At 41.9% G+C, this 26,604-nt stretch overlaps 2 protein-coding genes across 7 annotated transcripts; one reads left to right on the top strand and one right to left on the bottom strand.

Moving 5' to 3' along the window:
- Window positions 1–207: 207 nt before the first annotated feature.
- On the top strand, window positions 208–6,295 carry gcc1 (GRIP and coiled-coil domain containing 1). Of its 6 annotated transcripts, none has more exons than XM_017706443.2 (3): window positions 208–384; window positions 1,865–3,012; window positions 3,765–6,295. In XM_017706443.2, exons 2-3 carry the CDS (start codon window positions 1,918–1,920, stop codon window positions 5,088–5,090), a joined length of 2,421 nt encoding a protein of 806 aa, XP_017561932.1. In that variant the 5' UTR covers window positions 208–384; window positions 1,865–1,917; the 3' UTR covers window positions 5,091–6,295. The 6 variants fall into 6 exon arrangements, with proteins under 6 accessions (XP_017561932.1, XP_017561931.1, XP_017561929.1 ...); XM_017706442.2 differs by having other exon boundaries at window positions 208–454; XM_017706440.1 differs by lacking the exon at window positions 208–384 and adding an exon at window positions 406–582.
- Window positions 6,296–9,186: 2,891 nt separating this feature from the next.
- On the bottom strand, window positions 9,187–26,587 carry dennd6b (DENN/MADD domain containing 6B). The gene is made up of 20 exons (XM_017706437.2): window positions 26,316–26,587; window positions 22,829–22,867; window positions 22,675–22,717; window positions 21,277–21,392; window positions 21,095–21,175; window positions 18,759–18,864; window positions 18,507–18,586; window positions 17,927–17,989; window positions 17,768–17,823; window positions 17,512–17,634; window positions 15,443–15,538; window positions 15,090–15,184; window positions 14,939–15,004; window positions 14,765–14,829; window positions 14,545–14,634; window positions 12,440–12,493; window positions 12,238–12,347; window positions 11,937–12,039; window positions 10,777–10,851; window positions 9,187–10,117 (listed from the first exon to the last, which is right to left on the bottom strand). The coding sequence occupies exons 1-20, from the start codon at window positions 26,460–26,462 to the stop codon at window positions 9,995–9,997; spliced, it is 1,731 nt and encodes a 576-aa protein (XP_017561926.1). The 5' UTR covers window positions 26,463–26,587; the 3' UTR covers window positions 9,187–9,994.
- Window positions 26,588–26,604: the final 17 nt, after the last annotated feature.

The raw sequence follows: 26,604 nt of genomic DNA, 5'->3' as shown, positions 1-26,604 counted from the left end.
AATATGAACTGCATATATTGCATATATATATCAGATTTCAGTACTGCGGTAGCACATGAAGATAATATGCCAAAATCTCATCATTATATTGTATGATGTTGCACTTTTATGTTGTCAGATCTCTTTTCCTGTGTTTCACCTTGTTTCTGGAATCGCGAATCGATCAAACGAATCGAGTCTTGGAATCGACTCCGTGGATTCCCGTCGCCTGGACTCGGACTCGGAGTCGACAGTAGTGGCTATGATCGTCTTGACCAATGTAGGGGAAGATCGAACGAGCAGCAGCGGCTTTTCTGCGAGTCTGCGTTTAAATAAACGCGGAAAAATGCAGAAGCGATTTTAAACGGCAGCATCGGGCAGACGTGTTGAGGGACGTCACGTCCTGTGAGTCTGAGCGAAGCAGGAAGAGACGGAGAGCTGTTGACACGTTGCCTGACAGGCTTTTAGTTTTTAGGTACAGGCTTTTAGTTTTTAGGTGCTGGCTTTAACCGCTTTAGACTGCCGGGTGATGTGGAGCATGTGTTCGCGGTGTTGCTGGTCAGACTGGGGAGTCCTGCTGTCCGGTGTCAGCCTGTCCTCCGGGTTTGTTGTCGTTAGCCTTTGGTTGAGCTAACTGGCTAATTGTTATGATAACTCGTGAACTCGGGATAGCGACGAGAGAGAGGAGTGATTTTTACACGTGAGGCTTTATTAAACCCCTGTTTTACGAATTAGGGCAGCATTTGTCCAGGTAAATAGCTGAGTTACCACAGCTGTAGCTCGTTTTGCTGTAATGTCCAGATGTTGTCAGTTTAAAGGGCAGGTATCACGTTTTTCTAGTGTTGTTCTTTTTAAATGAATGGTAATTGTGTAGGCTTATGCACCAAAACCTCTCTTTCTCTTTTATATAGATAGATACATAGATACTGTATTGATAGCAGCCAGTAGCAGACACACAATACTGTACAGTAACAGTAATAAGGGTGTAAACATATAACAAGAATAAATATACCAGATCCCTTCTACAGGCAGATATACAAATAGGAAAAAAATACAACAATCTGTGATACCATCTATAACCTGAGATGAGAGATGCAGTGCAGTAATGACTGTACAAGAAGTTAGAGGTAACGGTATATAATGACCACACTGACTGAATAAATATGTGCAGATATTGGCACCAAATAAAGTGTCTAGTGTCCAGATGTGCATGATGAGGTATGCAGAAAGTGTGAAATGTGCAGCACGCTGTCTATATGCACAGATGGGTTAAGAAACACAGGATAAGCCTGAGATTCAGATTCAGTCCTCCTCTCTTTCCACCCCTTCTCTTCTGGCCCCCCTGGGAAGAGCTGAAGAGCCTGAAGGCTCTGAGGACAAAGGATCTCCTGAATCTGTCTAGATGATAGTTTTCACCGTCTCCTTATCCCTTTAAACAGGCTGTTTGTTTTAATGTGACTTTAAGGCTGACTTATGTAAATGTAAATATGTAAATCAAATCTGTTCTGATTGGCTTCTCTAATGTGCCTCGTTGACAGAGCAGTGCGGGCCGAAACAGTGTAACCTCAGTTTCAATGGGCTGATAGGCTTAACAGGTGGACCTATTTAAATGTGTTGTATTGAATTCAAGAAGTGCTGTTTTTGCAACTTAGTTCATTTCACAGTTTTGAGTCTTTAACACTTTACATGCCACGTAAAACTTATTTCAATACATCAATCCTTTTTTAGTAACTCATTTATTGGTCAGAGCACGGAAATGCCTTAGAAGTATTGTGAACCGATGGCTTCAAGCATTCATTACATTGCTGACAAATTAAATATTTGTTGATATAATCAGCTTTACGGTAACTGTCACTTTTCCATTTGCTCTTTTACGCCTTTACAGGTTTACCTGTTCTGCAGGTTTGACTATGAAACCACTGTGACTGCATCCTCATCATGGAGAAGTTTGGTATGAGCTTTGGGGGAGGCCCAAGCAAGAAAGAACTGCTTGAGACAATAGAGTCCCAGAAGAAGGAGCTCATCAAATATCAGACTCGATTCAAAGATGTTGTCCGAGCCTATAAGAGTTTACTAAAGGAGAAAGAAGCTTTGGAAGCTAGCCTAAAAGTCCTCACTGTGTCTCAGGAGGCGGATTTAAGTCCGCACAGCAATGACCCATCTTCTGGTGCATGCAGTGGCCAAACAGAGTGCCCAGCACCCACTGACCTTGCAGATGACCACTGTTCCCTTCATAGTGAGGACAGCGTGGACACTGCAGCCTCTGTTGACACAGCCAGCAGCAGCACTAAGGGAGACCCTGCAGAGGAGGACCAGAATGGCCCTGCAGAAGGAGCTGTGCCAGGGCCCGCAGGGCCTTCTGTCATCCAGCAGTCAGAAGAGGCAAGCGGTTCAGAGAGTGGTGTCAGTTCCAGCAGCAGTACTAGCATAGAGCAACCTGTTGCCTTAGCAGTAGCTGAGACGGACCGTCGGGTGATGCAGCTCAAGACCCAGTTGTCTACTTTGATGACGTCCTTGGCCACAGTCACTCAGGAAAAGTCTAGAATGGAGGCTTCCTACCAAGCAGACAAGCGGAAGATGAAGCAAGAGCTGGAGGAGATGCAGGGGAAGATGGAGGAGGCCCACAAGCAGCACCAGAACGCGCTTCAGGCTTTACAGGAGCACCTTGCGGAGAGCAAGGCCCGCGTCATCACGCAGCAGCACGAGCGAGAGCTGGAGCAGGGCGATCATGCCCACATGCTCCGTGAGCTTCAGAAACTCCTGCAGGAGGAGAGGAGCTTAAGGCAAGATGCTGAACTCAAACTGGAGGATGCCAGAGAAGCCCTTGTGGAAGCCATGAAAGCTGCAGACAGGGGGCTGGATTGTGAGGAACAGCTGAGGAAGATGGCTGAGGATTGTGAGACGCTGAGAAAAAGTTTGCAGACCTCAGAGACTGAAAGGAGTAAGCCCAATCCACGGGTAGAGGAGCTGCAGCAAGAGATTGCCGACCTCAAGGCACACTTTAATCAGCAGATTCAGCATGAAATTAGGAAGGTATGGCTTTAAAAAACGATAGTCCTACTATTCTGTTAAACCTCACTTATGACCATTATGCAGGTTTCTAATGAAATGTGAGCTTTTGATCAGTCGGAAAATCCCATTTTTCCTTACCTCATACTTTGTGTGCATCATGTTTGGCGTCTGAAGTTTCTTTCTTTAGTCTTTCGGTGGCACGGCAGTAATGTTGCTTAAATTTAGCATTGAAACCACGCAGTCAAACCACGTGCCTAAATCATGGCACACTTGCCTCAAATGACATCAAGTTGTTGAGTAGTCTGTTTATATATTGCTGCTGTCGGAAGAAAACCTCGCATCTCCGTTTTTGACGTTTTTTTTAGTTCATGTCATAATATGAAAATGCCTGTTCTTTACATTGTGTGTAAATTTCATGATGAATGGACCAAAAGAAACGGCCCACAATTCCTTAGAAAAATGTCTGGTTCCATTGACTTACATTAAAAGTAAAGTATGTTTTTTCCTTCTCCTGTAAAGTTACCTTTTTGGAGATACAAGGTTTTCATCCGACTATATATATATATATATATATATATATATATATCAAATAGACTTGATTACTTAGATTCTGACAATGTATATCATCTGTAATGTTAGCCTAAGGTATAGGGCCATTTGTCCATTTTTATAGATAATATCTCCTTTCTATATCTTTTTTTTGCTCTGTATGCTAAATTTAATGTAATCAAGATTTATATAATAGCATTTTATATTTACACGCATCTTTGCAGGTTACTCAGACAGAAGAGCGTTTGCGGGAGCAGGCACAGTTGGAGGAGGCGCGAGTGGCCAGTCTAGAGGAGAGGGTCTCTGAGCTGTCGGAATTGCTGGGTGCTTGCGAGAAGGCCAGGCAAAAAGACCAACAGAATGCTCAGAGGCTACGGGAGCGCATCCTTCAGCTGGACACGGAGAACAAGACTCTGGCCATCGCAGCCAGCACTAGGACCACTACATCGGACCTCAGTATTGATGAAACAAACCTAGATGTGAATGTGCTGAAGGACAAGCTGGAGAAGGTGAAGAAGCTGCTACAGCTGGCTGCACAAAGGTCTCAGGACCAAACTTTAGAGATTGAGAAGCTAATAGAGGGGGATGCAGGGCGAGGAGGTGAAGTCTCGGATGGAGAGAAGGCCTCAGTGCTGTACTACCAACAAGAGCTGCGTCAGCTGAAGGAGGAGTTTGAGCGCTACAAAGTACGGGCACAAGTGGTTCTGAAGAACAAAAACACAAAAGATGGCAACCAAGCCAAGGAGCTAGAGGAGGCCCGCGACCAGCTGGCTGAACTGAAAGAGAAATACATCAACCTGCGTATTCACTCCGACGAGGCAGAGGCCCGGCACAAGCGAGAGCTGGAGGAGCGCCAGCAGGGGCTGATGGCCCTTCAGCAGGCCCATAAACAGGAGCAGGAGAAACTAGATGCTCAACACAGAGAGAACTTTCTACGTCTGGAGGAAGAGATGCACAAGCAGAGGGATCGCACCATGGCCCTGCTCGCAGAGAAGGACCTCGAGCTGGAGCAGCTCCGAGCCACTACAATGATTGGCCTTCGAAGGCAGAGTGCAGGTGATGGCACAGCAGAGAGAGGAGGTGGAGTGGACGGAGATGACGTAGAAGGTGGTGATCCTGCTTATGATGATAGTGAGATCATTGCTCAGGCGCTGAAGCTGGCTGGCCCAAACGAGCCCACTTTATTGCTGTACGCTGAACAGCTGGCCCGGAAGGAGGTGGAGATTGCCGCCTTGCGCAAACAGAAGCATCGGCTGGAGGAAGACGTGCATCAGCTGCAAGGGAAGTTGATCGCCAACGGTGAGAGACATGAGGAGGAGGTGGCCGAGCTACGTGCACAGCTGGACAAGCGTATTCGCGACCAGGGCAGAGATGGAGCCAACTTGGAATATCTTAAGAATGTCATCTACAGGTTCCTCACACTCCAGGACTCGAGAGGGCGTCAGCAGACACTCACAGCCATCCTGACCATCCTTCACTTCAGCCCTCAAGAAAAACAGGCTGTTGTGAAGCAGCAAGCACAGAGCTGGTGGACAGCTGGGAAGAGATGATGAATCAAGTCAGAGAAAGCTGCAACGGTTTATTTATTTTGTAGTAGTTAAGAGTCACGTTTTTCAGGGTTTCCATTTTCTGTTCTGAGGTACCAAATTATGCGCATTACCTGTATGACGATTCTGACGAAAGCTCATAATGTTTGTGCTGTCTCTCACAATCCATATGAATAAGCGCTTTATCTTGCTACTAACTAAGGAAAGACATTTACTAGGACATACAATCAAGAGACCGAGACAGCCGTTATTTGGTTTTTCTCTCTTTTGAAACTTCTGTGCGCTCCAGGAGCTACAACCACTACTATTAGAACTTGTATAGCCGTGTGTAATTATTATAACATTATTAAGCAATACCAAAGAAAGTGTCAGGTGTGCTGCTGCTTTGCAGTGACCTGTGAACCTTAAATAAATAAATAAAGATTTAGCCAGAGCAAGTGTCGCACTTCATAACCATGCAGCCAGTTATTCTTTTGGTTTTTTGGTAAGGATCCTCAATAATCTCTTTATCCATGCGTATTGATATTGAGATTATGGTTGTAATTAGGGGTGGGAAATATGACCATATTTAATCATATGACATCACACACTAGAATATGCTTTTATGAGCATTGTAGATATCATCAGTACTTAAGGACATTGACCAACTGCATGTTTTATTAGGTGGCTGGCAAGAAAGCTTTTTTAATTGAATTTAGTGCAGCTCACGGATGAGAACACTGAGGAAGTGCTGGGGCATTCTGTCAGCTCTAACTTCAGACCTCAGAAGAATTAAGTAGCGTGATACAGATCATACATTACGAAGATGTCTTTGTTACTATGATCTTTTGCCATATTGCCCACCCCTAGTCATAAAAGCATTATACAACAACCCTTCATAACATTCCAGTGTAGTGTTTGCCCTGCACAAAGATTTCTGATTGAAAACATCAGTTAATTATCAAACCCTCTGTGAGGTCAATCGTGCATGATGGCGTCCGTGTTATCCTCGGCCTCTACTTAGGCTTTATATTTGTCCATTTTCCTCATTGTCCAAATGTCACCTAATTGCAGTGTTGCACCTTCTGTATCTAATAGTAATAATTAGTGGTATGTTTTGTACCGATTTTTGATTTTTTTTGCTATAGATGGGTTGTAGAGTATCCTTATAATGTATATTTTGGATCCTTGATTTAAAACCGTGAAATTAAAACTACTTTCTCCCCTTCTCGAGGTGTTGGAATCTGTTTAGTGATGGGACGCCTGTGTAGTGCAGCCTGTCAGGTTTCTTTTCAGGGTTTTGACCAGGAATAATTATGCAACTATGAACAGTAACACCTTTATTCTACCACATGTTCATGAACACACTCGTACATCCATACATTACAATCCAAACAAGAGCGGCTCTTCCACGACCGACAACAATCTCACAGTAAACACAAAATAGATAAATAATATAAATACATAAATAATAAAAGATCTGATGCGAGTTGGGTGACTGTGAAATGAGACGTTCCAAATATTTCAGTATAAATACTGGGAACTAACACACCAGCTGTCTACTGACATTGTACTTAATAATCCAGATACTAATCCATACATTCATGATTGTTTAAGCTTTCAAAAATGTTACAATATTCAGAATGCACCAGTGTGCGCTCTTTGTAGGTATTACATTCAGCTCATCTCATATCTAACAACATCTCACTGCTTGGCAATGTATTCGGGGAAAAAAGCAGGTAGTTGGACCATATTAACAGAAGGAGATGCACAAAAACTGTAGAGAAACAGAAATAATGACGAAGTACAAGTTGAGGTTCGGTTTTCTAGTTGTATAAACACACTGGTGCTGGCACAGCTGCAGATTTCAAGTCTTCTGAAACCTGGCCCAAGATATCAGAGTAAGGCATTCACTTAAGCAGACAGACAACACTCGTACTCTACAAAGCAATATTCACAGAGATTCAAGTAGCTTGTAGTGAAGGTGACGTCGTCCTTTGCGTGACGGTAGTAGTGATGAGATGAGTCGTGTTCGTCTTAAAGTGGCTGATTAAACCCTCATTTCAGTCTGGAGCTACAAACGGCGAACTAGAATAAATAAAGCCACAGATTCATTCACAACTTATTATTAACTCTAAGCAGCCCAAGTCTGCACTGAACACTAAAGTAAAGGCAATGAATCTAGAGCCATTTCATGCTCAAGTGGTTCTTTGCGTGGTGAAAAGGTTCTTCCGATTGATGGAGAACGTGTTGAGGGGTAGCACCAAAAAGGGTCAAGCTTGTAATCTTACACAACACATTCTCCATCAATCTGGTCAAGTTTCACCCTGCACAGAACAATTTAAGCATGAAATGGTTCTATATAGAACCGATGGCTGTAAACAGAATCATGGCCTTTACTCAAACCCTTGAGGAACATCTTTTTAAAGTGTGTATTTCAGTGTAAGCTTTATTTCTTAACGTCTAAACGATGATAGTGTTCCAAACGTGTGCCTGTAGGGTTGTGGCACCTCTGAGATCATATAAAGTGCTAGAACAAAATATAGACCGTGCTAAAGTAGAAGAAACGTTTTTTTTATTTCTGTGGCCACAATGAAAGACTGAAAAGTCAGGTATCGTGAGGTCAGTACTGCATTTGTGTTTTGAAAGGTCTCGTTTTGCTTGTACGTCCACATTACGGGCTCACTGTTGTCTACAAGGCTTGTACCAGTGGGGGGTAATGGGAGGTCACTTGGTTACTTGCTGCACCTAAAGAAAGGCATTCATCCTGGACACAGATCTGTGTGAACACTACTCTCCGTAATATCTTCTACATCTACTAATGGGAATTCTAAAAAAGCATTGAGATGTAAACGAATTCATTCAGAGTGGTTTGATGTAAAATGATTAACTACAGAAAAACGTACAGGCTCAGATGTGTTCAAAGTGGTGGCAAGAGCACAAACACAGCCATTTCATTTACTGCCCATAACCACCGGTGAACCTGCACGTGGTTTATAGGTCATGTTTATGATGCTAAAATAGTGGAAAAGCTTAAAAATATTTTTCCTTCAATTCCTTGGGGACTATTTTGCCTAACAACACCCTGCATGTGCCGCTCCCTCATGAATAGATTAAAATGAGCTGATTACAATGCTTTTAGGACAAAACTATCATAAAACTACCGTAAAACAAAGTCTGGTTCGTATCACTGCTCGTGAACAATTCTGACTCTGCAAGTTTGTCTAGAACAAAGCATTTTACACCACATCACTCTGAATGAATGTGTTCATACCTTAACCACTAAAACATGCAGAACTTTAGAATAATTGATGGAGTTCCCATTTAAGAGTCTTAATAATAACTAAACTTTATATTAGCTGCATCGTCTCGACAAGCTCTAATTGTCTTGACACATTACCTCGTGAACATATGGATTTGAGGACCGCTTGACCGAGGCTGATGAGTTGTGCGTGAATTAACGTGTACCCACATTCTGTTTCATAACAGTGGTGCTACTAAAAAGGTTGGATGTCTATTAGACTTTTATTCTTTTTTTCTGTGCTGTTTTACAACTTCTAAATAACAACTCTGACATTTTAACATACAGTCGTAGGCGAAAGTTCGGCGCCTCTGGTCAAATCAGGTTTCGTTGATTTTCTTAGTGAAAATATGTTGCACGTTGTTTACAGAACACGCTTCTGCACATTTAATGCAGAAATACTGTTCATCTGATCGATTTCAACATTTTGGGGAAAGTGTATAAAATATGGCCCGTCATTTTAGTTTATTTGCATAAAAATTTGTTTCCTGGCAAGGATGTGTTTTACTTAGAAAATCAACAAAACATCATTTGGGTACTTAGGGGTACTTAAACTTTTGCATATCACTGTAGAGGCCTGAGATATTAAAGCACGTTTGGAATGAAAAGGGTTTCTATGAGAAGTTTGCAGCATGGAATGTGAGCTTAGGCATTTTGAATGGTAACTGGTGGGAGCCCACTATTTATACTTGGTCTGAGTAAAACAGAACGAATGGAGAACCTTGTTTTCAACTAGTAGTTCTCCAGCATGAGCAAAGGCTCCAAAGCCAAGTATTACAAAGCTGGTATTAACCCCCCCCCGCCCCCCCCCAACCCCATTTCCAATATACAATCAGTTATTGTCACCTGTCTCTAATTTATGACTTACCACACAAGTGAAATGCAAAATCTGCCAAAATGTCAGAGTTGTACCATTTTCTTCTTATTCTGAATGTGTAAGTGCACAGCTACTGTGATCAGCACTGCAGGGATGCACCGATACTCAATATTGTTTATGTACATATCTGCTGATGCCAACACATAACCACTTATAAAATGTAGAAATTGGGCCTAAATCTACCTGGATGAGCATTACAGAGAAACGTAGCGTGTCGTTACAAATGCAGTAAGATGAATCAAATGCAGGCATTTTAGCACAGTAGCTCAGCAAAGATGTTGGTCAACATGCCAAATCAGATGTTTGACCACCCTAAAAGTGATTTAAGAGCATTTTCATAAACTGTGCTTGGACCCAGTGTGACCATATACTAATCACTGCAACTAATGATCATTACAAAATGTATCAGCTCAATTATGGAGTAACTTAAATTGCAGGTGTCTGGATCAAACACGAGGACTGATTTGGCACCACACCTTCATTTTTACAGGACTGAACAGAGAACCTGAAAACCATTCTTGATCTATCACAGCAATGATAGTCTTACAGTCTTGAGTGGCGAACAATTGGTACCTGTTCATTTCTCAGGTGCTTTGCTGGTGCTGGTTAATGTCAGCACCGTATTGTGTGGTTCTGTCAGTCAGTCTCCTGGTAATTGTGTAGTTGATGGTCCTTGTAAGTAGCTTTGTTTTTTGGGGGTTTTTTAAAAGCCCCTTTTGATCAGTGAGCGTGGGTTTGTATGTCTCTTTGTCAGTGTTTGTGTAGTACTGTCTGCAGATCCTCAGGCAGAGAGCTGATGACAATCTGAATGTAGTTTTCCAGCTTCTCTACCAGCTCCTCCTTCACTGGAAGGTGATGTTTACGAGCTCTCATCTGGAGCAGAGGAAGAAAAGAAGGAGAGAGTAGCCCACAGTTAGTTCCATTCTTTCACAAGGAGTGAAATTAGTACACAAGATTAAGAATCAAGCTAAGACAAATAAACAACAACGTGGCGGACACTGAACTGCACTGAAAATAATAGTGACTGCGATGAAAGTTGTAAAATTATAAATGATTTGTTTGTCCCAACAAGCACAATCTAGATTCCACTGAAGAAAAAACAAACTATTAGGAGCACAAACGTTACTGTTAATGAATAGGTGGGAAATGTAGCTCATAAAATAGCTCAAAAGATCACAAACACCCTTCACATCCACATTCAGTGAAACTAAGCCTAGTGTGATGTAACAGCACACATTACAAGAATTATGCAGGCAAACTCTGCAACAAGTACAAATGTACGGTGTTATAAGTCCAAGAACTCAACCATCTCCCACCCACTGAAGTAGGAAAACATCAGCAGCCTCTTTATAGAGAAAACCCACCAGAGGCTTCTTACAGAAACTGTTTGGATGGTGCAGTGAGAGAGCATAATTACAAATGACAGGCGTGTGCTATTAGGACTGATGCCATTTTCAAATCTCTCTGTGCTCTTTCAGTTTTTTTCCACAGTAACTGCAAATTCCCCAAAAGAACACAGTGTTATCACTAACCAGCTTCTCCCGCAATTTTAAAACGAGGTCAACGATCTCCACTTCTGACTTGTCTTTGGTCCAAGTCAGCAGATCCTAAAAGCAATAAAAAGCGTAGTGATTAGCAACAATAAAACCAGCATAAAGTACATGAATACGCTGATTATGCAAACATAATACACATGAATATGCAGTCTTGTGCAAAAGTTGGAATATCCCTGGTCAAATGACATGTTCTGTTGATTTTTTGAAATAAGTTCAAACAAATAAGTGAAATAAGTGAAAATAAGTTAATATCCTCTACAGAGAACATGCTTTTTCACATTTTAATGCACAAATACGGTTTATTTGCTGTTTAATATATATTGGAGGGGGTGGGGGCATGAAAATGTGGCCTGTGCAAAAGATTTATTATAAAAATGATTTTAAAAATTTTGCATTGTATTTATTTCCAACATGTTAAACTCAGCAAATAAAGAGAAACTGTGCACTAAAATTAACAAAGAAATGCCATATTTAAATGTGTTTAATGTATTTAATGTTTACTTATTTTCACTTAGAAAATCAACAAAACATCATTTCAGTAGGGGTGTTTAAACTTTTGCATATGATGGTGCAGTGCTGTGGGAACGTCTTGGGCCTCTGGCACAAAGACGTAAACCCATTTATCTGGGCAGTAAGTGTGTATTTGTTAAAAAAAAAATCACTAAAATTAGAGTTAATACAAATAACCAAACAAACTAACTAACGATACATTGTAATATTATGTGTGTTAGTCTAACCATTTCTATAGCTCTCCTTGAAGTCCAGTATTTACATTTACCATCCAGTACCGCTTCAGCTAATCAGTCCTTTATTAAATGAAATCAGGTGCTGCTGATGAAACTTAACAAACACATACAGTGGAGAGCAACAAGAAGAGCTAAACTAGTGTTTTAACTGTATTCTCCTAACATAATAATAACAATTCTTGTTATATTTTACTGTTCTTATGTTATTTGTGTTTATCCTACTGCAATATAATGTTTAACTGCTAAAAACATGTTTTCTGCTGAGATTAATCGCAAACAAATTTTTCAGCTGCCCATTTTTAACAGGACCATGTATTTGAAAATGGAAAATATTTTATTCTGAATTAATGACATACTCTGAACTGATTTTGCTTTTGATTCAGTACTTACAGAATCACAGACAGCTTCTAAATGAAGACATTCCACTTTCTGAGTCATTTCCCGATGCCGGAGACGATACCAGCCATCGAAGTTAGGAGACCGGAAGAATCGCCTTAAAAACAACACAAAAATCTGTGCGTTAATACTGACTCCGAAAATGTAACTGCACAGCAAACACCACTGAAGTACTAAGTATTTATAAAGATTCATTTATAAAAAGATTCTGAAGATGAAGCACTACATAGGCATGTAAGTATTTTTAAAGCCAGTGTGAATGAATCCACTGAAAACCTCAAAAATAGTGTGTTACTTGTAAAGGCCCATCCAGTCCCCTTTGAGCATGGAGGTAAGTTGTGGCCCAGCGTGATCCAGAGTGGCCATGAACTCGTCCTGACTGAAGGGTCGGATCTGAGGAGGAGTCTAGAAGATGCACAAATAGTGGCTTTATCTACTCAATTTTACTGTTCCATACAGTCCATGTGTTTCAGTATGTGTGTGCTCCGTCAGCTAACCTTCCAAGGAGTCACAGATCTCTGCAGTGGCATCAGGCTGGCCAGGTATCGCTCCTACAAAACAACACAAGCGTGTGGTAGATAGACAGCCAAGAGATTTATCCACAGTTATGAGGGATGCACGATGAATCTGAATTGTATTGGCATCTGCAGATAATCGCTTAACAAACAAATACCAGCATCAGACACAGGTTTAGATTTGACCTACATTGAATATCTGATATTTATGTTTATTATACTCTGGAAAAGCAGAAAGCTTGGGCAATGCTGGGCTAATATTCTAAAATGGCTGTATTTTAAGATTAAGATTAAGTGACCCTTATTAGTCCTACAACGGGGAAATTTCACCTCCGCATTTAACCCATCTGGGCAGTGAAACACCACATACACACTAGTGAGCACACACACACTAGGGGGCAGTGAGCACACTTGCCCGGAGCGGTGGGCAGCGCCCGGGGAGCAGTTGGGGGTTAGGTGTCTTGCTCAAGGACACCTCAGTCATGTGCTGGCGGCTCTGGGGATCGAACCGGCGACCTTCCGGTCACGAGGCTGGATCCCTAACCTCCAGCCCACGACTGCCCCTTTATTTATTTATTTTTTTCAATTTTATTCATTATACTGCATTTATAATCCTCTCTCAAGTACCAATTTCTACACTCCTATGCAAAAAATGGGCCAAGGAAAAAATACAGTGGTTTTTACCGATGGTTTTGAGCTTATAACCCTTATAGAGGATATTTGGTCTCACATTAAACACAAACTTGACTGGCAATGTTTTTCAACAGTTTGAAGCCATCAGAGCTGAGTGGAAAATGTTTGACTCTTCTTTCTGTAAAAGGTTGCCCACCTACAACGTTTACCTACAAGACTTTAACATTTCAAGAAATTAAAGAGAAAAGCTCTCCCATGCTAAGTCACTTTACCTGTTTATTAATTGATTGATTGATTTGTTGTTAATACATTGAAAGTTTCATGTTTTGCCATTTTAGGCTTGGACATTTTTTTTTTGCACGGGAGTGTACATGTTTTTAAATATTTCTGTATAAACACCTTCGGTGATTTATAAAGTTAAATAAATAAAATCATCTGGTTGGCCTCCACTTTCAGAACAAAGACAAACACATTTGATTACTTTTGTGTATGAAGCTATTATTGGTTAGCTTCCTACATATTTGTCCATATTTTATTAACAAAAAGAATCCATACAATTGCACTGTAATGGCTATTTTTAAGTAAACGTTCTATTAGTATGTTAGTATTATGTTAGTACAGTCTGAATACGGTAGGGCAGGTTTTAGTTATAGTGCTTCATCGATCTGGAATATCCAACTTGGAATTAACAATGAAACGTGAAGCTGGATCAATTTATCTCCCTGAGTGATTCTAAGATAACTAATAAACAACCGTATTATTATGTTTGCTTTCACTATTAACTGGCTTACAGCTGTGCTTTTTTTTTGGTCCCTCTACTGCTTGTCCTTTTAGTTCTGTGTTCTGCCTTCTTGTCTAGGGCTCACATGTAAAACAGATTTTAATCTCAATGTGTCTACTCTGGGCGGCACGGTGGCGTGGTGGGTAGCGCTGTCGCCTCACAGCGAGGAGGGCCTGGGTTTGATTCGGTCCTCTCTGTGTGGAGTTTGCATGTTCTCCCCGTGTCTGCGTGGGTTTCCTCCGGGTTCTCCGGTTTCCCCCCACAGTCCAAAGACATGCAGTCAGGCCGATTGGACATGTTACATTGTCCCTAGGTGTGAGTGACTGTCTGTGTCTGTCTGTCTGCCCTGCGATGGACTGGCAACCTGTCCAGGGTGTATCCTGCCTTCCGCCCGATGACTGCTGGGATAGGCTCCGGAACCCCCGGTGACCCTGAGGGGGAAGCGGCTTAGAAAATGTGTGTGTGTGTGTGTGTGTGTGTGTGTGTGTGTGTGTGTCTACTTTGGTTCAACATAGCCTAAAAAAAGGAAACAATTCAATCCGCACACAACTCTCATATCGGTGCATCCCTCATTGCTATATATTATTATCCTTGACAGTGTCAACTCACAAAAAAACCCCAAATAGTAGTAAACTGAGACAAGTAATGACACAAAGGCCAACAGTGTCCTCACCAGTGGAATGATGAAGCTCTGAGTCAGCTCTAACAGATGCCGCCTTAAGATGGCGCTCTGCACCTCTGAAGGCCTTTTCCTCTGGATTCCCTAAAAAGTCAGAGAGAGAGAGAGAGAGAGAGAGAGAGAGAGAGAGAGAGAGAGAGAGAGAGAGAGAGAGAGAGAGGTTACACAGGGAGAACTTAATAAGACTATCATACCATCCACAGCTCTGCCCTACCTTTAAGAGTCTCTTGATGAGGGCTTTGTCTTTATGGAGAAATGTTTTGTAAGCCGTGTATATGCCTTGATGTAAATACAGAAAACAGAAATGAGATGGACACAGACAGATATTCATTTTACAATGTTCAGTCCAATTTGGTGAGAAAAGCTGAGTGACTGCTTTCAGACGTACCTGGTTTTGTGTCCAGTGTTTTCAACTTGGCCAGCTTCTTAACCTTAACCTGCTTTGGCAAATCCCCTGAAATTAGAGGGGCATCAAACATTAGATGCAACAAGACAGAACTGTTTGGAACCACAAGGGATTCAGAGGATGGATCTCTCACCGGACATCTTTACCTCCCCGAGACGCAATACATGAGGCCAGCACTGAAAGGTCTTGATGAAGAAGGGGTTAGTAACACCCAGTATTACATTAGGCCTGTAAATACAAACAAACAAACAAACAAACAAACAAACAAGACGTCGGGTCTTCTATCAGGTACAAAATGATCCTATAATGAAGCCAGTGCATAATAACATTCACTAAACCAGTCCTAACAATGTTAAATCATTACACTGAAACTCTGATCTCCCAGGGTAGCTTGGTTAATGAGTATTCTGTTCACAACGTTTAATTACGTGGCAATTAAATTTACTGACAATACAACAACTGTGTATAATAATTATTTGTGCTTACGGTGCCTGAGTCCTGGTGGTGTACTCTTTAAACTCACTGTCATGGATAGTAAAGTAGGGACGAAAATCACAGCAGTATCTCAGTGGACAGATGGAGCTGGGAAGAAAGGAACAGGAACAATTTAAACAACCTCATATACGATGGCCAAAACAATGCTGACACTCAAACATCACATCCATCTATGTTTAATGAGCATCTCGCCTCAAAAGCACAGGCATTTTGTATGAAGTTAGTCCCCCTTCACTGCTACTTCGCCGCCCCCACTCTTCTGGAAAGGCTTACCCAGATTTTGGAACATGGCTGTGGGGATTCACTTGCGTTCAGCCACAAGAGCATTATGAAGATGAGGTACTGATGCTGGGCGATAAGCCCTGGGTGATAGTGGGCAGTCCAGTTCACCAGAAAGGTGTTGAATGAGTTGAGGTCAGGTTCTTCCACACCAAGCTCAGCAAAGCATGTCTTTATGGACATTGCTTTGTACATGGAGACATCATCATGCTGAAACAGGAAAGGGCCTTACTCAAACTTTACACTAAGTTTGAAGCACACAGTTCTCTGGAATGCTATTTATTTTGCATCATTAAGATTTCTTCTTGCATTCACCAAACTCAGGATCATCCTTCAGACTACAAGACGGTGAAACGTTATTCATTAATCCAGAAGATGCATTTCCTCTTCGAGAGTCCTGCAGCAGCCTGCTTTACAGCACTTTAGGCAATGTTTAGAATTGCACATGATGCTCTTAGGTTGATGTGCAGCTGTTCAGAAACCCAGCTCATGAAGCCCCTGATTAACAGTTCGTGTTGACAGTTCTTGGGTTTTCCAAAAGCATGCTTTAGCACTCGCTGGTCCGTTTCTGTGAGCTTCTGTAGACATTAATAGTACTTACAGTTGATCGGGGCAGTTTTAGCAGGACAGGAACTGATAAACGGATAAACTGACTCGTTGGAAAGGTAGCATCCTACGATCGTCACATTGAAAGTCAATGAGCTCCTCAATACAACCCATTACACTGCCAGCGTTTTTTTTTTTTTTTTTAAACCTTTATTTTACCAGGTAAAATGTTTGAGAACCAGTTCTCATTTACAAACATGACCTGGCCGAAAGGCCCCAATAAAAATAGGTCCACGGCACATAAAAACAGATACATACAAAAACAAGTATGCATACCAAAAGTAAAACATAACAGAACAAACAAAAAAAATACAGATTTACTTAAAACAAACCAAAAAATATGAAAAAAGCAGGAGTAAGGATAGAGAAAAATGAGTATGTATGAGTATGTGCATTATTTTTATCCATGATTATTAACAAGAGCAACAGTCTACTATTGTATGTTTAATTGTATGCTTGAAAGTGGTAAGAGGTGTTAAAATTGCAAGTTTAAGGGTGGTTTGTAAAGTATTCCAATCATTTGCTGCTGAAAAACGAAAGGAATTGCAGCCAAAGGTACTGCAAGTTTTGGGAATGGTGAGCTTGATGTATTCACTTGACCTTGTGCGATATTTATTATTGGCTACGTGAAGAAGAGACGACAGATATGGTGGTGTTATGGCCAAGGTCGTCTTGTAGATGAAGTGAAACCAATGATGGAGCCGCCGAGTATGAAGTGAGGGCAAGCCCACCAGTTTATAGAGATCACAGTGATGAGTATTGAAAGGTGCATTAGTGGCAAAGCGGATGGCAGAATGATAAAGTGTGTCTAGTTTTCGAAGAACAGTGCATGATGCCATTTTATAGATGATGTCACCATAGTCCAAAATTGGAAGTTCCTCTAAGGAGATTGCATAGCTGTGTGCCCTTTTTACGCTCATGTTAGTAATGAACGTGAGTAAACTATCCAAACCCAGCCATAAGGAGTGTCTACATACTTTTGGCCACGTAGTGTGTTTTAGTTTAACACATCATGAATGTGCTTAAGCAGTTAATCAAAACAGTAAACAATGGACAATGGTTTGGAAGTTGTTTTGTTTTTTTGAGCTTTTAGAATTTCATTCTTTCTACGCTCTCAGCCTCATGTGTGCACAAAAGGGTACAAGACAGCAATGACCAAAAGCTAAAGGCCATACCTGACTAACGCCAGCACCGTCTCCGAGGAGATGGTTGGAGAGGGTGCCATGACCACGAGTGGCTCTCCTAGCAACATTAACTCCCAGAGCATCTGCAGGTGAATCAGGACGGACTGGAAGCACCTGATCGGGTCAAATGAAGGTTAAGTCACTCCAGAGCTGTGATGTAATAGTAGCGCCTTTATTTGTTTTTAACGTTAGAAGCGGACGGTTAAATAGCCATAAAACAGACACAAGCACGCAGCCTCACACTTACTTAAAAAGATCCAGCTCATGGATTGTAGGGAGAACCATGGGGGCAGGGAGAAGATTCTGAAACACCAAAGAAACAGAAAAGCTAATATAGACTACATCAACACGTCAACCTTGGCATCCCTAATGACTGCATATTTGCATATGAAAGCTGAGCTCACACCTCCTTCTGTCCCTGTCTAGTAGGACTTCCTCCTGGTTTGTCATCCTTTGAAGGAATCCTGGCCTGAAAGCAGAGCATTACATGGACCATAAATATAACCAGATCTTTATCTCTTTAATGGTGATTTTACAGTGTCTTCAGGGACTAAAAAACTATTTTTTTCTTCTTTGAAAAATTAAATATACACAAATTTCACCGCAAATGCAGTCAATGTGCTAAGACATGGAGTTGAACGTAATGGAAGTCTATATCACTGAAAACGTCCATTACTTGTTAGATACGATAGCCGTGTAAAACTATTTTTTTTTTTTTTAAGTTTTTACCTTTTTTTACCGTTTTAAACCTTTTTGGTGAACTATTCCTTTAAGAAGGCTTGCAAAACGTAACCCAAATATTCTGTACTGTTTTCATTGTGGGCAATATTTAATATTTCAATAAAAGTGGTCAAACACAAGCCATTAAACCCATTTTCAGTGAGAGAACACGTTCCATTCTTGCAGTAAGCTACAACCTGGATATACTTATAATATTTCAGGCAGGATATTCTTATACATTTATGCCTCATCTAGTGGATCTTCACCTGCATCACAACACCCATCACAGGTAGATTGAGGGTCTGGCCTGGCACAGGTGGGGGCCACTGGTCAATCTCATTACAGACTGCAACAGATTTACACATTTTATTAAATTTTCAATAAATTGCATTATAAAAAAGCTTATATCATGACTAAACAGTGCTTTAAATCTAGATTAGAGTTTTATAATCTATGTAAATGTAAGCAAAATAACAGATAGTAGGAGACTAAACAGAAAGTAGTCCAGCTGTCCTCACCGGCCTCCAAACAAGGCTCTAGCTTCTCAAAGTACTCCGGAGCAATAATCTGCAGCAGAGACTGGAAAAGCTGCACATATGGCAGTCTGGAAACCAGGACCAGTGACTAGAACAGAGAAACGAATAATAAGTGGAGCTGAAGACCAGGGACACGCCAAGGAAAAAGGTATTGTACAACATTTTTTTTACAACCCCTTGGGACACAAATTGTAACCCAAGTGTTCAAGAAGAACACTTCTCAATATAAAATAGCAAAGAATATGGGGATTTCAACCTCTACAGTACATGATATTATTAAAAGAATCAGAGAATCCAGAGAAATCACTCAGGCAGCACTGCAGTAAAAACAAGCATGAATCTCTATGGGCATTAGTGCACATTGCATGGGTGACTTGCACATCTGTGAAGGCTCCATCAATGCTGAACGATAAATATAGGTGCGGCGGGACGGGCTGCCATTCAGACAACGTCTTTTTCAGGCCTTTCTATTACGGCAAGATAAAGCCAAACCACAATATGCATGTATTACAGCCGCATGGCTCCATAGTGTAAGAGTCCAGGAGCTAAACTGGCCTTCATGCAGTCCAGACCTGTCACCACCGAAAACATTATGAAACGAAAATACGATAAAGGAAACCCTGAATTGTTGAGCAGCTGAAATCCTATATCAAGCAAGAATGGGAAAACATTTCAGAACTGCAGCAGTTGGTCTCTTCAGTTACCCAACGCTTTCAGCGTGTCGTTAAAAGAAGAGGTGACGCAAGTGGAAAACATGTATCGATATTTGATATGTTATCTTAACTAAATATAGCTTTACATGGTTTGCACATCACTGCAAACTATTTTTATTTACATTTTGCACAGCGTCTCATGAGCGAGGAATTCATGGTGTGGTGCTCAGAGCAAGCTGAGCACACAATTATTTAAGCACTCAAAAGGAATGCTGTTGTGTGAAATGGTGTAAAATACATACACATATAAATACTTTACACTAACCTTTTGTTCATTAATTCAACAGATTTCTGTTCTGCTTGTTTTTCTTAAAATATTTCAGAATCAGGTAATGTTGCTTAAGCATTTTTTACTCTAGGACATGAAATTAAGTAACATATTTATTTATTTATTTATCCCTTTTGTAAAATATTTTATATTTTGATAAATGGACACCGGCTTTACATTTATATTTCTATACATAAAAAACAAATACAGGACAGTTTGTTAATCTTCTTCTTCTTTCGGCTGCTCCCTTTAGGGGTCGCCACAGCGGATCATCTGCCTCCATCTTGCCCTATCCACTGCCTCCTCTACTTTCACACCAACCATCTCCATGTCCACCTTCACTACATCCATAAACCTTCTCTGAGGTCTACCTCTTCTCCTTCTACCCAGCAGCTCCATCTCCAACATTCTTTGCCCAATATATCCACTATTCCTCCTCAACACATGTCCAAACCATCTTAACCTGGCCTCTCTGGCTTTATCTCCAAACTGCTCCACCTTCACTGTCCCTCTGATCTGCTCATTTCTAATCTTGTCCAGCCTCGTCACTCCCAACGAAAATCTCAGCATCTTCATCTCCGCCACCTCCAGCTCAGCCTCCTGTCTTTTAGACAGAGCCACAGTCTCCAAACCGTACATCATAGCAGGACGCACTGCTGTCTTGTAGACCTTCCCTTTCACTCTTGCTGCTATCCTTCTGTCACACATCAGCCCTGACACCCGTCTCCACCCACTCCATCCTGCCTGCACCCTCTTCTTCACCTCTTTTCTACACTGTTCATTGCTCCGGATGGTTGACCCAAGATATTTGAAGTCATCCACCTTTACGACCTCTACTCCTTGCATCTTCTCCTTTCCACCTGCCTCCCTCTCATTCACACACATGTATTCCGTCTTGTCTCTACTGACCTTCATTCCTCTCCTCTCCAGTGCAAACCTCCACCTCTCCAGATTCTCTTCCACCTGCTCTCTACTCTCACCACAGATACAGTACACAGGACAGTTTGTTAACGCCCTTGTTTAAATGCAGCTGATTCAACTCATCAGGCAATTACCAGGTTCATTAAGATGTTTTTGTTATTTCTGTGCTCAAATCTCACCAAAATGAGTTGACCCTCCATGTTCAGAATTGATGACTGCTGACTAAGTGTAATATTAAAAAGCTGAATAATTCATCGAAAGCTAAAATCTACTAATACAGACTGATCTCCAATAACTAAATAAAAGCTATATAAGTTCCAGGCCATTTCCTGTGAACTAAAGACATTTATCCCTGTATGCTCTTTAATAAATTAGCTCCTGCATGCAGGTCTAAGGTGTTAAGCTCATACACTCACCTTTTGAAAGTAGCCCCTTTTGACAGAGACATCTTTGACTTGCCTGAAGTACACATAGCCGTAGAAATGTGCCAGTTCCTTCTAAAAAAAAAAAAAAAAGAGCAAAACACAAACAGAGAAGTGATTCCCTAAAAATGGTGAACTGATCTACTCTGATTGGTTCCTTCTCACGTGTTTCTTACCTGCAGTATTAGTGGCGCATCTCTGTTGTATTTGTCCTCCTCTCCAAACCACGAACCGCTGACTCGTCCCACAGACTGCCGCAGCCTGAAGCTGAATTGTGTGTCTCCAAGACAACCTGCAAAAGAAAATTATTCAGCCTATGAAACTCCTCTTTTACAATCGTTACCCACCCAAAACACCTGCCTCACCACCTCTTACAGATTCAGGAGCCACAATGTTAAAAGACATGGGACAATATAAAAGGAACTGTACGGGATATTTTTAACCACAAAGTTCCCTGAACACAAAGAAAGCCCTTTTCTAAATGGTAAAGCCAACTGATACTTCTCATCTGAAACGGTCATCTAATTTGTGGTCTGATATTTAATTTAACTCTCTGTTTTTGATAATAATGGTTCTCTGGCCAAAATGAAACACTTCAGCAAAAAAGAAAAACTGTTGTAAATATTCCCAATCGCCTCCGACGGCAGCTCAGCCGTCTCTAGGGTAAGAATTCTCAGTTCAGAAGCTAAAAAAACCCTTTCCGACAATGTACTTTAAAGGTGGGAGGAACTTTTGAAAACAGTGGGACTTTTTGAGCTATTTTTTCCCCTAGCTGGTGAATACAGAATGAAGCCAGGTAGATACCTTTACTGCTAGGAAGCCTAATATCTTATTGCAGCAATATAACTGTGGCAACTGCCTTCAGATCATCACTACAATACAATGGAGATAATGGATTATCAAAATGACAGAACTGTCTCACCAGATGTGAAGGACAACAAACTAAAAGCTAAAATTAGAAGCTGGCTGTATAGAAACCGTCCCTCAGTCTGACCCATCTTCGCTACCTGAGACTCTAAAAAACTTGTCTCGTGTGCATTTTGTACTGAAAAATGGTAGAAATAATAGCCAAGGTAGCCTCAAACCAGTCTGGCTATTCTTTGCCTGCGTCTCTCATCATCAAGGTGTTTCCACCAGCAGAACTGACACCCACTGGCCGTTTTTTCTTTATTGCACCATTTTGAATAAACCCTGAGCACTGTTGTGTGTGAAAGACCCAGGAGATCAGCAGTTATAGGAATACTCAAACCAACCTGTCTGGCCCAACAACCACGGTCACAGCCACAGTCAAAATTACTGACATCACATTTTCCCCCCATTCTGGTGGCTGATGTGAACAAGACCTGAAGCTGCAGGTCTGTGCCAAATGTTATTTATTGCGTAAAACAACAAAACAAATAATATAATATTAAAAGCTCATTTTAGACAGGAATGCACTACTAAAATGAAAACCCGAAACCTAAACTCAACATCTTATAACATATTTTTATTGTATTAGATTATTTACAACTTTAGATATTTCAGACCCACACACTGAAACCAGGCTTTTCATAGTTGGGATGCCTCCAGCTTACCTGAGTATGAATCGGGGAATGACAAGTAGCATATGCTTGTTTTCTGGGAAAGAAAATAAGTAAAAACATTGTAAACATATCGGACAGTGCACAGCAATTATTCACAAATCATCCATAATCGGCTAAGAAGTGGTCAAGCAAAATCTCCACTCACCTCCTTTTCTGTAAGTTTCACATCGTGTGGATAGATGAGCTGGATAACGAACAGAAAAAGCAAATGACTACACAGTGTGGACACACTTCAGTTAAATCCATGAAGCAGACTCTGAGACACCAGGACCAAAACAAGCAAATCCTGTGACAAACAAACAGTTACGAAGGGAAAATCTTTCTACAGGTCTAATAAGGAAAAATCTCTTAGAGCTCATGGTGTAATCATAAAGTACTGTGAGCAGTTTACAGGCAAGAATTATAATATCACGATCCTTCAAGACCTTTTCACAACACAAAATACGTATAATGATGTTTAGCTTTTCTGAGGCGTGATTAACTGGAACTGACATAGAAGTCAGTTCATGCAGCTGGTCGGAATTTTTTAGCCAGGTACTAACTACATCCATGGGATACACGAAAGGCATACTATAACTTTATTTATCATGATGATAAAATATCTTCATAGTGCCCAGCCCTACTATCAGTGATCCATTAGTTCTCTTAGTACAACTATTTGAACACTGCAGTTTGCAATCGATCAGCTTTAATAAAAACGGAATTCCACAGTATTTTCTATATTTCTCCATAGATGAACTGTTTAGATGTAAACTATCAGAAGCGTTTGATGTGAAAGACTCTATTCTGAAGAAAGTTAATTAGTCAGAATTGTTCACAGTGGTGGTGATAGGAACCAGACATCTCAAAAGTATCCTGCCTCTAAAAGCTCCATCATGAAAAGTTATTACACAAAAGAGCTATGAGCAAGATTTCCGTTAGGACTGACTGACTGACTGACTGACCACCACTGTAAAGAGATCTTCTTCTTCTTCTTCTTTCAGCTGCTCCCTTTAGGGGTCTGCCTCCATCTTGCCCTATCCACTGCCTCCTCTACTTTCACACCAACCATCTCCATGTCCACCTTCACTACATCCATAAACCTTCTCTGAGGTCTACCTCTTCTCCTTCTGCCCGGCAGCTCCATCTCCAACATTCTTTGCCCAATATATCCACTATTCCTCCTCAACACATGTCCAAACCATCTCAACCTGGCCTCTCTGGCTTTATCTCCAAACTGCTCCACCTTCACCTTGTCACTCCCAACGAAAATCTCAGCATCTTCATCTCCGCCACCTCCAGCTCAGCCTCCTGTCTTTTAGACAGAGCCACAGTCTCCAAACCGTACATCATAGCAGGACGCACTGCTGTCTTGTAAACCTTCCCTTTCACTCTTGCTGCTATCCTTCTGTCACACATCAGCCCTGACATCCGTCTCCACCCACTCCATCCTGCCTGCACCCTCTTCTTCACCTCTTTTCTACACTGTCCATTGCTCTGGATGGTTGACCCAAGATATTTGAAGTCATCCATCTTTACAACCTCTACTCCTTGCATCTTCACCTTTCCACCTGCCTCCCTCTCATTCACACACATGTATTCCGTCTTGTCTCTACTGACCTTCATTCCTCTCCTCTCCAGTGCAAACCTCCACCTCTCCAGATTCTCTTCCACCTGCTCTCTACTCTCACCACAGATTACAATGTCATCTGCTAACATCATGGTCCATGGAGCCTCCTGCCTGACCTCATCTGTCAACCTTTCCATCACCATTGCAAACAAGAAGGGGCTCAAAGCTGATCCCTGATGTAACCCCACCTTCACCTTGAAACCATTTGTCACTCCAACTGCACACCTCACCACTGTCTCACTATCCTCATACATGTCCTGCACCACCCTAACATACTTTTCAGCTACACCTGACTTCCTCATACAGTACCACATTTCCTCTCTTGGCACCCTATCATCTGCCTTCTCTAGGTCCACAAAGACACAATGCAGCTCCTTCTGACCTTCTCTGTACTTCTCTACCAACACTCTCAACGCAAAAATTGCATCTGTGGTGCTCTTTCTGGGCATGAAACCAAACTGCTGCTCACTGATCTGAACCTCTCCCCTTAGCCTTGCTTCAACAACTCTTTCCCATACCTTCATGGTGTGGCTCATCAACTTTATACCTCTGTAGTTACTGCAGCTCTGCACATCACCCTTATGAGCCTGTAAATGTCTATACAGAGAACCAGTTCACATCACACCACTTTGAATGACTTTGTCTACATCTCAGTGATTGAATTATGCAAACATTTTGAAATATTGCTGGAATTCCCCTTTAAAATCTCACCCCAGTACTCATTTTCCTTTGTGCAAATTTCGTTCAAAATATCTTGAGAACAGTGACTTGTGAAGCCAGTGTTGAGAATCAACCTGTGTATCAGCACACCCTGACGTGCTACAGCATAGCATCTTTTATCTAATGGGAAAGACTGACAAGGAAGAACAGCTTAAAGGGGAACTCCACTGATTCTTCAAAAATTCTACATAATTAAATGGTTAACATGTAAACAAAGCCAATCAGAGTGATTTGGTGTGAAAAGCTGCATTCCAGAGAAACGTACAGAGTCAGAATTGTTCAGTGGTGGTGATAGGAACCAGACGTCCATCTCTAAAAGCTCCCTCACTGAATGCTCTTACATGAACAAGATATTCATTGTTTAATGTTTGAAACATTGTTTTACTATCATGTGTGATAAAAATGTTGGCTTAAAATGTATCTGATTCCATCCATCCATCCGTCCATTTTCTAAGCCGCTTCTCCATCAGGGTTGCGAGGGGGTGCTGGAGCCCATCCCAGCGGTCATCGGGCAGAAGGCAGGATACACCCTGGACAGGTCGCCAGTCCATCACAGGGCAGACAGACAGACACAGACAGTCACTCACACCCAGGGGCAATTTAGCATGTCCAATTGGCCTGACTGCATGTCTTTGGACTGTGGGAGGAAACCCACGCAGACATAGGGAGAACATACAAACTCACACAGAGAGGACCCTGGTCACCCGGCTGGGGAATCGAACCCAGGCCCTCCTCGCTGTGAGGCGACAGCGCCACCCACCGCGCCCTTTTAATTTATTCATGGCAGAGGGGTACATGCAGGGTGATGTTAGATGAACAGTCCCCAAAAAATAACTTATTATTTTCGGTTCTATGACTACCATCATCAACAGACACGTGTAGGTTGACTGGTGGTTTTGGACGGAGTAACTAAAATGGCTATAGTTTTGTTGAATTCATTGCGACCCCTGGTTCCCATCACCTCCACTGTAAAGAAATCTGAGTCTGTAAGTTTACAAATGAACACCAGACCAGACCACTGTGACTCTGTTTACATCTCAAGGGCTGAGTTATTCAGAAATCTTGGAAAATTGGTAGGATTCCTCTTTAATTGCAAAAATCAGTATTTCTTTTATTGGATAATACAGAGTCGCTCCGCCTCCATCAGCTACAGAGCTTTAAATGACTAACATGAATACAGATGCATGCTGTCCTTATTCATTTATTAATAACACGCCAATATAACCGTTAACCGACCGGCAGCCTTCAGAGGCACCTTATCAGCTCCTCGCCGGGGGTCCAGGACTCCCTGTCACTGTGTTACCTCTATGGCCTGTCCGAGCTCCAGGTCGAAGGTGACCACGCACACACACTCCAGCCAGGCGGAGAAGCGGCTCCACGGCACACACGCCTCCTCCGCGCTGGCCTCCAGCTTTATCTTGTGAGACTCGGGACCGTCAAACGGATCCATGACGGGGTGAAACTCCCATTTCACTGTCGCTCCGAGGCAGCGCGCAGCCCTCAGCTCTTCCCCGAGCGGCGTCCTCAGCGCCGCCCCGCGGAGAGGAGGAGGAGCAGCAGCAGCAGCAGCAGCAGCGCGCTCTGCCTACAGT

The sequence above is a fragment of the Pygocentrus nattereri genome, chromosome 11 (genome assembly GCF_015220715.1).
Source record: "Pygocentrus nattereri isolate fPygNat1 chromosome 11, fPygNat1.pri, whole genome shotgun sequence".
NCBI classification, from domain to species: domain Eukaryota; kingdom Metazoa; phylum Chordata; class Actinopteri; order Characiformes; family Serrasalmidae; genus Pygocentrus; species Pygocentrus nattereri.
This window is presented reverse-complemented; position numbering and strand designations above follow the sequence as displayed.